General features: G+C 31.4%; 1 protein-coding gene across 1 annotated transcript; it reads right to left on the reverse strand.

The window, feature by feature from the left end:
• Nucleotides 1-1,760: 1,760 nt before the first annotated feature.
• Nucleotides 1,761-3,613, reverse strand: LOC120215618. The gene is made up of 4 exons (XM_039213255.1): nucleotides 3,428-3,613; nucleotides 2,954-3,284; nucleotides 2,460-2,749; nucleotides 1,761-2,369 (listed from the first exon to the last, which is right to left on the reverse strand). Exons 1-4 carry the CDS (start codon nucleotides 3,611-3,613, stop codon nucleotides 1,761-1,763), a joined length of 1,416 nt encoding a protein of 471 aa, XP_039069186.1.
• Between the last annotated feature and the right edge of the window lie 10,231 nt (nucleotides 3,614-13,844).

Raw genomic sequence — 13,844 nt, forward strand, 5'->3', positions numbered from 1 at the left:
ATTTCCTTAATCTTTGGAAAAGCTTTCTCAAATTCTTGATATGTTCATCCTCTGACTTGGCTTTGACAATCATATCATCGACATAAACTTCTATTTCTATATACATCATATCGTGAAATAATGTTACCATAGCCCTTTGATATGTTGCTTCTGCATTCTTCAGCCCAAATGGCATTACTCTATAGCAAAATGTTCCCCATATGGTGAAAAATGTTGTTTTTTCCATATCGTCAAGGTACATTTTAATTTGATTGTAACCGGAGAAACCATCCATAAATGAGAACAAAGAATTTTTAGCAGTGTTATCCACCAATATGTCTATGTGTGGCAAAAGAAAATTATCCTTCAGACTATCTCTATTGAGATCTCGGTAGTCAATACACATACGGACTTTACCATCTTTCTTTGGTACAGGGACAATATTTGCCACCCACGCAGGGTACTTGACCACTTTAAGAAACCCATCATCGAATTGCTTTTTTACTTCTTCCTTTATTTTCAGCAGCATTTCGGGTTTCATTCTTCTCAACTTTTATTGAACAGCCTTATATTCTGGCTTTATTGGTAATTTGTGTACTACCATTTCTGTATCCAAACCTGGCATGTCTTCATATGACCAAGAAAATACATCATTGTATTCTCGAAGCAAATTAATCAAATTATGGCGTGCTTTTCAGATAAAGTAGTGCAAATTTTCACATTTTTATTATCCTCATCTGATCCCAAATTCAAGGTCTCAGTATGTTCCTCATGAGGCAGAATTTGCTTATCCTCTTTTTCCACCATTTTTAACAGCTCGGAATGTAAGTTACATCACTCATCATTATCACAACACTCAACTTCCCCTTGACAAATGGGCTGCTCAAAATCAAATTTCTTGTCAGTGTCATCAACATCCATGTTATTGATATATGAGTTCCTGAAAGGAAAATGAACAAAAGTATATATACATATAATAATAAAAATGCATAGAAAATATTTGCCATGTGAAATTACTGGAATGCATCTTTTATTGAAAAAGAAAAACACATAGTTTAACCCTTTACACAAAATCAACTATTGCCCCAGGGTATAAGCAATAGAGGAAGTTCTAGTGTATTACTCTGAAAAAGACTTAAAAACTATAGGTAATTCCTCCATAGTCCAATTATTCAATTCAAAGTCTGGCTTTTCTTAAGATTCATCATTTGATATGACATTGATACTCAACTCTTTTAAAGCATCCTCAACTATTAGCCCTTCGTTTTACTGATCTTCTCGGAACATATGTCCTCAAGACACAAAATTATTACTCAATAGTGGAAAATTCATTGGTTCCCAGCTAAGATCTTCTCCAGATAATTTTACTTTCCTCATTTCCTGGTTCTTCTTAATGCTTCTCTGTTTGCCCCTTACAGTCGGCTGATATCCCAAACCGAATCGATCTTTCGTAGTGATGGGAAAATTGCATAAACTGGTCCCTACAAGTGACTTCCTAACCCTTTTCCAACTTTTTCTCCTTTCCCCAGGGTTAATTTAAGCTCCATCTTAGTACAATTCGAAATTCTAGACTTGGGCATCTTTTTACCTTCGACAACGAATGTGGCATTAACAAACTCCAATGATCTAAAAGAAAATTCAATAGCTTTTTCATCTGATTCGATATATGTAGCAGTGGTAGAGACATAAGTAATGATATCTTCTTCAGCATTAATACATATCAGCCTCCCATCTATCACAAATTTTAATTTTTGGTGAAGTGTAGATGGAACTGCCCCAGCCTAGTGAATCCAAGGCCTCCCCAATAAGCAATTGTAAGTGGGTATAATATCCATCACAAGGAATTCCACTTCATATGTAGTTGGGCCAATAGTTAAAGGAATGTCAATCTTTCCTAATACTTCCCTTTTGGTTCCATCAAAAGCTCGAACAATGCTCTGACTATTTCTCATGAGTGTGCTATCAACTGGTAGTTTCTTCAAAGTCACTAATGGCATTACATTTAAAGCGGAGCCATTATCAACTAACACTCGAGATAGAATATGTCCTTTGCACTTAATCGTGATATGCAGGGCTTTAGGAATACAATTCATCCCAGAGGGGATTTCATCTTCAGAAAAAAAAATGAAATTGATAGCCTGTATGTTTGCGACCAACCTATCCAGCTTATTTACTGACAATTCTTTTGGTACAAAAGTCTGATTTAACACTTTCAGTAAGGCATTCTGATGTGCCTTAGAGCTTAATAAAAGTGCCAAGACTGATATACGAGCAGACAACTTATGCAATTGTTCAACAATATTGTATTCACTATGTTTGAGAAATTTCAGAAATTCTACAGCTTCATTCTCAGTTACTGGCTCATTGATGACATGTTCATCTTCTCTCGACTGCAGGTCAACCTTTTTCCCTTAATCGACGGTAGCTTGCTTCTCAGGTTCTTTGGAATAACATCTTCCGCTTCGAGTAAAATGTCCAACCTCGTCTACTTTATCCTTTTCTACTATATCATCCATCTTACAACCATATTTCCATGGCACTTGTTTGTCATCTTTATACAGGAATGGAGATGGAGGTATTATAACCACTTTTGGAGTTATTTTCTCTGATACGTGAATCATTAGTGTAACAATTAGAAGATAATCAAAATTGTAGATCCCTCTAGGTGATCTCTCAGAGGTGCAAATATCCATTTCCTCTTCTTCTGATACTTCCTTGAAGAACTCCATTTCTTTTTCATCCATCACCTTTTGTACCAAATCTCGGAAATCTGGACAATGTTGTATAACGTGTCCTTCACATTAGTGGTAATGACATGTATTTTCACTATTGAATTTTTCAACTGGAAAACTAGGCTTCAACAGACCAACATTGATCAATTGACTCCACACCCAACACATAGGTGATTCCACCTCACTGACTTCCATTATAATTTTATTTCTTTTTTCTTCACTGACGACATTGATTCCCATACCTGTGTGGTTTGGCAATGGATTTTGGGCCACATTAGGTTTCTCATTGTCACCAAAATTGATGACATTCCTATTTCTAAGACTTTGAACAAGTTTCTTAAATGACGTACAGTTTTTAATAGAGTGTCCATGAGCTCCTGCATGATATTCACATTGCAAGCTAGTATCGTACCATTTAGGGTATGGAGGTTGCACAGGTGATATATGATAAGGTGACACTACATGTTTATCATACAAGATATGAAATAATTCCTTGTAGGTCATAGGAATTAGATCAAACTGTGGCTCTCTTATCCCTTGCCTGACATGGTTTTGTATAGATGATCTTGTATCCTGAGGTCAAGACACCGTGATGTTATTGGATTCGTATTTCCTCACGTTATTTACCTCGCTCACATTCTTTTTCATTAGTGGTTTCTTGCTAGATTCACTACTATCAAGTTTCCCACTCTTAACTGTCATTTCAATCATCTCACAGCTGTGACAATGTCAGCAAAGCTCTTGAAGGAATTCTCTATGAGGTGAGTAAAGAAAGGAGCCCTTAAAGTATTCACAAAGAGCACAATTGTCTCATCTTCTTCAATGGGTGGATGCACTTGTACAACTATGTCCCTCCATCTCTGGGCATACTGTCTGAAGTTCTCATTGGATTTCTTTTCCATATTCTGCAGCACCAATTGATTGGGCCTTATATCTTTTACATGCTTATACTGTTCAAGAAAATATTTTGCCAAATCTTTCCAAGATTTAATATGAGCTTTACTTAACTGGTTGTACCATCAAATAGCCGAACTTGTTAAGCTTTCTTGGAAATAATGAATCAACAGTTTGTCATCCCCTATATAACCTGTCATTTTTCTGCAAAACATTGTGATATGAGCAGAGGGGCATTTCATACCATCGAATTTTTCAAAATCAGGAATCTTGAACTTAGGCGGTAACACCAAATCAGGCACCAAACTTAATTCTTTAGCCTCAAATCCATATATGCTAGGGTCCTCCTTCATAGTCCTAATTTCCTCTGCTAATTGTTTCCATTTTTCATCATCTTGTTTGGTTTGTTGTTTTTTACGCTCTTCATCAAGATCAGGAACATCTTCAGTTTGTTCTTGGTTTATAGAGGCACTAGGTAAGTTTATGTTTACTCTTCCTGACTGAGTAGCCATTCCTTGTTGGGCCTTAACATGAGGTGGTGTAAAGCCTGGAGGATACAAAGGTTCCTCAATAGCTTGAGCTTTTAGATGATATGTTCTTGGTGTAAAACCCATAAGGTTCTTCAGTAGTAGCAACAGTTGGAGTATTTTCTCGATCCATACTTCTTCCTTGTAACATAATACAAATTTCTTCATCATATCATTTTGGGCTTTCATCATTTGTTCATGCATTTCTTCCTAAACTTTCTTGAAGCTTTCATGCATTTCAAGCTGAGTCCTTTCGAGTTGATCTATCTTATCATCCATTATTTTTTCCGAGTATGATATGGATGCTTGTAGGTGTCCAGTATTCTCCGAAAAAGAAAAAAAAAACCTTTTTTGTTAATTTTAAGTTTTGAAAATGAATGCAAAAAATGCTAAATAAATAAATATGATAATGCAAATATAACACAAATTTAAATGTATGTATGAAAAAAGGTGTTAATCAAGAGTGATCATCTTAAAACAAATTTCATTGAACACAAAAGTTTCGGTACATTAAACAAAACTTTATATATAGGGGTTAGATTTCACTCCTAACTTCTTAACAGCCAAATTACCATTTTTTTAGAGCTTCTTCGAGATGTAATTCCTTAGCAGCGTCATATTTTGTTTGATCATAAAACTTTTTTTCCATATATAAAAATTTTTTAATTTGATGTTCACTCTTGAATCAATACCTTCTAATCATGTCATGATCATGCAATGCAAACAAAAGAAATTAATACAAAAAAGTTAGAGCACAATAAAATGTATCTACAAAATATATAAGAAAAAATAATAATAAAATGATTAGTACCAATTAATGGAAATAAAAGATTCTATTTATCACGATATTTATATATAAAGTCTAACATCATGCTTTCTAGTTCCATGTTTTGTTTGGAAAAATTAACATAACCGTATGATTTCTAGTTCGCATGCATTTATTCAAAAAAATGAAAAGAAAAGTTAGAGCTTATTTCTCCTTTTTGTACACTTACGTACAGATCTTCAATATTGTCTTAGATTGGGTGAATTTCTATGGTTTATTATATGCAAGGTTTCGGCTCTAAGAGTAAAGGTACTCGAATTGTCATTGTCGGTGACCCCTTGGACTACCAAACCCTCAATCCTAATCCATTACAGACTTAAGCATATGAACCATAGAGCATATGAACCCCGAAAGGTACTTGCTGATCTGACACGGAGAATAAATTCTCACGAAGACATCTCTTTCACTCCCACTTAAAAGGGAAAAGAGCTCGATTATAGAGCTTATGTTTATGCAATGCACGTGTTGTGTGAGGATAAACTCTCAAACCTTGTCAAACAACCATTAAAAAATGAATCCTAATATCTGAAAATTAATGAAAAATAAATGTTCGTATATAAGGATATAAATAATAAAATAATAAAAAAATTAATTGAAAGAAATCAAAAGAATCGTAAATTAAATAAATATGAATTCTCAAATTCTATCTTATAGAGACAATATATAATCAATTTAAGGCTTGACCAGGGTCCCCAGCAGAGTCGCCAAGCTGTCGGAACCGGTTTTCGCCCGGGCACGAATTTCCTTGGCGAAAAAAATATGTGAATGAAATAAATGGTTTTTTAAGGAAATGTTTTAGAGTCGCCATCGACCTTTTTAAGTTAGGTAAATCGAATACCTCAAAATCTCCTTTTAAGAGAGTTTTTAAGAAAACATCAGTTAAAAGATAAACTGGTCTGTGTATAACCAAAAATTCATTCTTTTTAGGGATTCGTGGTCGGTTACGTTTGGGGAATGATTAGCACCCCCACAACGCCCAAAATGGGTACCCATTGATTATAAAATTGTCTCTAGTAGTGAAAATCTAAGAATTCGAATATAAATTTAATTTATGATCTTATTATTTCAGATCCAATCAGATAATTCTAAAGAAAATGATTTTTATAAAACTGAAGTAAATATTTATATTTTGTAGTGTTTTATAAATATGGTATTTATTTATTTAAAAATATCATAAAATGACATCTAGTTACTTTAAGACAGCCCTTTTATTTGATATAAAAAATAAATATTAATAAGAATATGATAATTTTTCCTAAAAATTAATTTAAATAAAGTAAATATATAAATATTTTTTTTAACATGACTAATAATTACCAATATATTCCCATGCTGAATACATTACTACATGTGTGTGACTAATAATAAAATATATTCTAATAAAGTAAATATATATATATTTTAAACAAAATCATCTTTGAATACATTACTATGCGTGACTAATAATTTAAAAAGTGAAGAGTAGTTGAATAGCTTTAATAACATACTATTCCCATGTTGATTTTATTATCAATATATTTTATATAATATAATTTTTATCACCTAACATCTGTAATTAATAAACAAAACATTTAATATAAGTATTAATAGTAATTTAATCATAATTAATTATAAGGAATTAAAATAAAAATTATTAAAAATATAGGGGATAAAAATTAAAATACTAAATTAAAAATATTGAAAAATAAAGGAGTAATAATAAAATATAAAATAAAATAGTGACCAAAATAAAAGAAATTAAAAATAAGATTAATTTACAAAAATATATAAATTAATAGCCCTAATTCGAAATATAATAAAATATAGGTATTAACAGTGTAATTTATCCCTAAATAATATTTGAATTAAATTATAAATTATATTAAAATCTAATGGATTAAATCTAATATTTACCCTAAATATATATAAATACTAGCAGAAACTAAAATATAAATAAAACAAAATGCGAAGTCCAAATTAAAAGGCACAAAAACATGATTTTAGTGACCAATTTGAAACTATTACAAATTTAAGGAACCACGAAAAGGGTTTTCTCATAATGAAATTACACAAACACTACCTCCCTAAAACGACGTAGTTTTGATTTGGGTATAAATAAGCCAAAATAGGCCTAACATCTTTAATTCTTCTCATTTTTCTATTTTGCTTCTCTCTCTAAGGAGAGAGAATCTCTCCCTTCTCTCTAAATTCCCTCACCGGAGGGAGCTCCGACCACCGGTCGGTCACTATTCCGGCCACGGTCAGTCACTATTCCGGCTACCGCCAGTCACTATTCATCGCCACTGATTACTATTCCGTTCACTATTCACGACGAAAAAAAAAGAAAAATAGCTCAAAATGTAGATCGAAACACCCTAAAGCCGAAATCACCCTCCTTTTTTCTAAAAGCTTTTTAATGGGCCTATATTTAAGATTTTACCTTCGGTTAACGAAGGTTTCCGACGACGTTTGAGCTTCTCGGTAAGTCTCCTCTCCTTCTTCTCCTTTCGGTTTATTTGTTGCTCGTTGGTGTTGCTTGCTCTCTTCCAGTTCTTGTCGTTCTTCCCCTCTATCTCTTCGTTCGTATCTTCCTCTCCCTTTCTCTTGCAGGTTTTCAAGGCTTTTTATAGACCTCAGGAAGCTTCAAACAACCGTTCATTTTGGTGAGTCACCGGATCTACAATGGTGACTCACCATAGGGCGAGGTGTGCGGTTCTCCTGCGACTTCTGGAGTCTTCCGTCAAGTTTGTGGAGGCGTGGCAGCATCTGGTTGGAGCACCTGGAGAAGATGAGTAGAAAACCCTAGAAGTATCTGAATCGGGTCTTGGGCCGGGTCTGGATCTGAATCTGGGCCTCCGGTTTTGTAAATGGGCTCCCAATTTATTTTGTAATAATAATAATAATGATAATAATAATATGATAGTCTTGGATGAATGTCGACAGTTAGTTCGATGGCATCCTTTGTAAATTGGCTCTCTATTAACAAATAGTGTTTAAACAAATTACATTATAATTTGAACTTCAATGCACTTGCTTCATGTTAGTCAAATATAATATATGAAAATCTAAAAATTAACATAACATATATCCTAGCAGCTCCAACGCTGCTAGGAATGGTATTGAAGGAAGCAGCTCTACCGACTCTCTTGTCCTTCGTTGATGGTCCAGCAACAATATTTTGTGTAGCTGAATTAATATAATAGAAACATCAGCCAATAATACACAAATGGTTGCAACAAGAAGTACCATAACAGCTCAAGTACTAACCAATAATAGAGTGGACAATGGTCATAAGACCCTCGGCAAATGGTTTCAAGATAAGTATCATTAATGGGGAAAAAGTCAGATGAATAATGCAATAACTCACCAAAGGATTAACTCCGTGTTTCTCCAAAAGCTTATTCACTTCAATATTCTTATAATATATAGCATCCTCCAAAGTCTATTACTCCAAAATAAATGTATATTAGAATAAAAAAAGAGAGGATAAACTGAGAGCAGGGTTGCAGAGTTTTTAAAGAACCAAACACAAATGGCGAAACTCAAGCAGTACATATGTCTAAAGCTTACAAACATATAACCTAATATGACTAACAATACTAATATTATCCTATTTTTTATTTCCACTATAGCTTGTCGCATGTTTCCATTTCTTTTCCTTACTGTTTTCGAAAGAATGAATCTCCTAAGAATTCACATTTCTTTAAACCTCATCTTATATACATATATTATTATTAAAAGGCACGAAAGTAATTATTATACTTTCTTAAGAAATCACATAAATTCAAGACCCCAATAAATTAAATTTTAAATTTTCCACAGGAAACCCCATATCTTACTTATTACTATTTAAAATAATAATATATTTTCCTTTAGCATTCGAAAACCATGAAAGGAATTGGACCTTGAAGATTTCATAACTCTAACAACTAGTTGATAATCAAAAAAAGGGTCTGAAGAGATAGACAGATCCTTACCAGTCAAAAGCGAAGGCACAAAGAAAAAATAGAGAGACAACGATAAACTGTGGTAGCATTTGATCCCAACGGTGATGCCTCAAGTGACCACGTACGATCATACAAATCAGTGGTAGCGCGATGGTAGCAGATAACCCAGGTAAAGGTGCTAGCTTCTAAAACCTAAGGATTGTTTTTACCTTTTGCAAACTAACGCTACAAGTAAAGAATATTATTATTTTTTATTTGAGATATGGTAATCGGCTACAAGCTTTAGGCTTTACCTCCAAATACCGTTAAAGTTTATTTTTATTAGCATTAAATTACATATACATATAAATATATTAGAAAACTCATTTAAAAATAATTCTTTTAATTCACCAGGTTAAACGCCACTTATACATATATATATAAATTACTCTCTTAATTCCATTGGAAATTAAAAATTTATTTTTTGATACGTAAAACTTTTAGTTTTACATTAGGTGTAAGTGGATTCTAACCATATTAAAAACTTATTTTTTTAAATATATATCAAAAGATAAAAATTAAAGGTTCGGTCCTTGAATAATTTATAGTGTTGTTCAATCAATTAATTTAGTCATTGATCGGATCAAATTAGTCAAAATTAAATTTATCAAACTTCTTTTTCTTTAACAAATAATCGAATTGATTTTTTACAAATTATTAACTAAGCTAAACAACGTTCAATTAATTCGATCAATTTTTGGATTAACGAAAATTTATTATAATTTTTTAGATAGATTAATTTGAATTTAAATAATTTTTTACCATATGGATTATAGTTTGATTGGATGTTGAAAGTTTAATGTGTATATTTTGTTAAAAAATAATTGGATCTTGATTCTTATTAGGTTTGTGCTTAGTGTGTGTGTATATATATATATATATATCAAATTTTAAAAAAATCGTAATCATTAACCGACCTAACATTTAATTACTCGACCAACTAACCAAATTCAATTTCAATTCGATCGATTAATTCAGTTAAAATCTAACAATGTACACCCCCTAGCAGTCTATAATTTACATTAATTACTTGGAATTTCTAAATTACGAATTGACCGTTGAAACTTTATATATTTTTCAATTTAATTGAAATTTCATAATTAATATATTGAACATTAAATTTAAACCCCTTTTAATCTTGATTTCGGTGCTCGACTTATATAATTATCTTATTAGTACTCAACTTACATAAGTATATTATATGTATTAAACAAAAAAGGTCTTCAATATATATATATATATATATATATATATATATAAAAGTTTGAAAAATTCAAAAAATTATTTAAAAAATATCACTAATAAGATTTTGAATTAATGGCGATCTATGATGTCACTAAAAGTTTTTTTTTTAATTTTCAAAATTGTCATATAAAAAATAAGAGATTGTGACAGATAATTGCCTTCATCACGTTAAACTTATTTTTTGCACGAATAAAACGTCATCTTTTATATCTTACATAATATGACGAATCAAATTGTTACAAATGAAACTTATTAGTGAAAAATTTAGAATGTCACTAATTCAAATCATTTCATCATAATAATAAATCGTCACTGATACTTCCATCTTATTAAAGATGATTTTAAGGTGTTGCCATTTGATCTAAACGTCATTGAAAGATTTCCCACCAATTTTTTTGGAGGTAAATTTTGGCTCCAAGCGTATAGTGACAAAAATACAATCAATCACTAAACCTGACGAAAATAGAAAAATGACACGTTTATAGTATATTTTGTGACGTTATATAAAATGTCATATACAAATTTTGTCATAAATTGATAAATTTGTTGTAGTGATCATTAGACATAGGGAGTATCTCTATTCCTTCTCTTACACTTTATTTTTCATATTGGAACAATACACTTTAAGTGAGGGGGTAGAGTGAGAATTCCACCTTGTTTATTCATGTTTATTTAATGAGATATCTCGATACTTATGATTGTTGCTTGCCTTGGTTGACTTCTTAGTTTTTTCATAATCTCTTGTTTACAAGCTTGAGTTGATCTTCTTATGCATGAATAATTGATTTAAGCCGATGGAATGATTTGATGAAAGCTTTTAACCTTGTGGTATAATTGTTAATGTTGATTAAATTTGGGCTTGTGCTTGTTTCACTAATGATTGATGTTATCTTCATGTGTGTAACTTTGTGAGACGATTGTGAGTGGTAGATCGTTTGAATACGACCAGATTGGAGAACCAGGGCGAGGTTCTTGGGTTGTCATGTAACACCCATCTCCCGTATACCTTTCCGTATACGAGAATTGGATGTCACCTTACTTTTGAAACAGTTTTGTCTTTTGAAAACCCTTAAAAAAAATTTGAAATTTAAATTAAAACATTTTAGCACAATGATAAAACAATCATCGAAATAGACTATCAAAATGTCCACTTTATTACAAATCATTTTTTTCTTTTAAAATTTGATTACATGACAACAATTGCTCAAAATAAACATGATTGTCCTACCGTTTCTGATGAGAGTCAACCTTAACTGATGATATCTATTACTATAGTTGTACTCCTTATTTAATTTGTCGCGTGGAAACAACACGTTAAGTATTTACTTAGTGAAACATAATACTATAAAGATAGCACAATTTATACATAAGTATTTTATGACTATTGAATGATGAATTACATTTCATAATCCATAAGGACCCAACATAATTATCCTTCTGTATATTTTTCCCCATTATTCTTTATTTGCCCTTTGTACATTAAATGAGAAATTACCATACATGCATTGCACCAAAGTGCCAATTAATCATTTGTCTTTTATAAACATCATATGTGGCACCTTAAATACTGTTAACACACCATTTTGTAATTTCATTTTGGGACATCCTATCACGCCCATTATGTATTATTTACGCTTTTCCTTTATGACATCCATCTTACCAATTAAATATTGATGTACATTTTATGTATATATATATAGCATCCTTTCATACCACTTATGCACCGTTTATGTCAAAATGCATTATAATTCCTTTAATCTTTTACCCAAAGGCATTTAGCCTTTCATCTAACTTACATGATTGACACATTTCTACCAAATGCACAGCTAGGCCATTAATCTTTTACTTTTAAACAGATCCTACTCTAATAATTAGACATATTATTAATTAACTCATTATAAATTCTATAGGTTACACCTGTAGTGCCAAAACATTCATTCCCCAAACATTTATATAATTTACATGGGTTGCACACCCACTACCAATACAAAAATTCATAAATTTATTATGAATTTCTTAGTTTTCGAACTAATTCTTATCATCTACAAGGATTAAATAAGTCCCTATTATTGAAACCAAAATTTTTTATAATTCTTATCATAAACATCCTTAGTATGTCCAACATACCTTTATTTCTTATGCATTTTTTTCTTTTCATTTTTTTTTCTAGTAATTATTCTTTAAATTTTATTTTATTTATAGCACCCTTTCATGCCTTCATGCATCCTTTCATGCATTTTATTTATGACATCCTTTAATGCCTTCGTGCATCATTTCATGCATTTTATTTATGGCATCCTTTCATGTCTCCTTTCATGCATTTTATTTATGGCATCCTTTCATGCCTTAATGCATCCTTTCATGCATTTTATTTATGACATCCTTTCATGCATTTTATTTATGGCATCCTTTCATGCCTTAATAAATCCTTTCCTATATTTTATTTATGGCATCCTTTCATGCCTTAATGCATCCTTTCATGCATTTTATTTATGACATCCTTTCATGACTTAATGCATCCTTTCATGTATTTTATTTATGGCATCCTTTCATGCCTTAATGCATCTTTTCATGCATTTTATTTATGGCATCCTTTCATACCTTAATGTATCATTTCATGCATTTTATTTATGGCATCCTTGCATGCCAATAATGCACCCATATGCATTATTCTTTTATTCATTCGTTCTAGAGTAGTTCATACTCTAAAACTCATTCATAATACTCTTTCCATACATATAATAAATAATGTAGTCAATAATATAGAACATACATTAATTTAAACGTTCTAATTTGAATCAATATAAATCTTCTTCATCTCAAACAATTACAATAATGTGCTTACCCGGTTTGCCTCGCTATTATATCCAAAACGCAAAGTTGATTAATCAGATACTTTGCCTTTTCCTTTTGTTTTGCTTGACTCGGGAGCTTGATTTCGATCTACTCAAGCATCCAAAAAGATACATACAATATCAATTGTTCGTATATTTCCTAACCATTATACTTAAACATTACTCAAGAGTACATATTATTATATTTTCTACAACAATCTTAGCTTATCTTCACATTTCTGACTCCATAGTATCGTTACCCCTACCATGGTATCGATACTACTATACTCTGGTACCAATACTCTACTATGGTATCGATATCATTTTTGCATTCTTCTTTGAAATGGTATCGATACCTTCCCTTAGGTATCGATTAGGTATCGATACTACCCCTTCAGTATCGATACCGATTAAATTAGTATCGATACGACTTAACATATTCATCCCATTTTAGCCTGTTGTATCAGTACTATTCTATCAGTACTGATATTTGTGCCTAGAATTTCCAATTTTCAACCCAATTATCACCCCAAATGGGGTTAAATTTCATTTTAAATACACCATACAATACTATTAAACTATTTTTTATCTATTCATACCAACTTTCCTTCATTTAGCTTCTTAAAACATCTAAAATCTACCAAGAACATTCGGTTTTAAGAATCACACTACTTTTTCTAATATGTTCTTAATCCTATCAAATGCTTCCAATCTCTCATTTACCACTTTGACAAGTCAAATCTACCAACAAACATCCATAAACACTTTTATATTAACATATCATTTCAAAACCCATTTTCTTAAATCTCTAATATTTCATCCATTGTTTTAATCCTATTTCC

This window comes from Hibiscus syriacus, unplaced genomic scaffold (assembly GCF_006381635.1).
Source record: "Hibiscus syriacus cultivar Baekdansim isolate YM2019G1 unplaced genomic scaffold, ASM638163v2 tig00110126_pilon, whole genome shotgun sequence".
Classification (NCBI taxonomy): Eukaryota; Viridiplantae; Streptophyta; class Magnoliopsida; order Malvales; family Malvaceae; genus Hibiscus; species Hibiscus syriacus.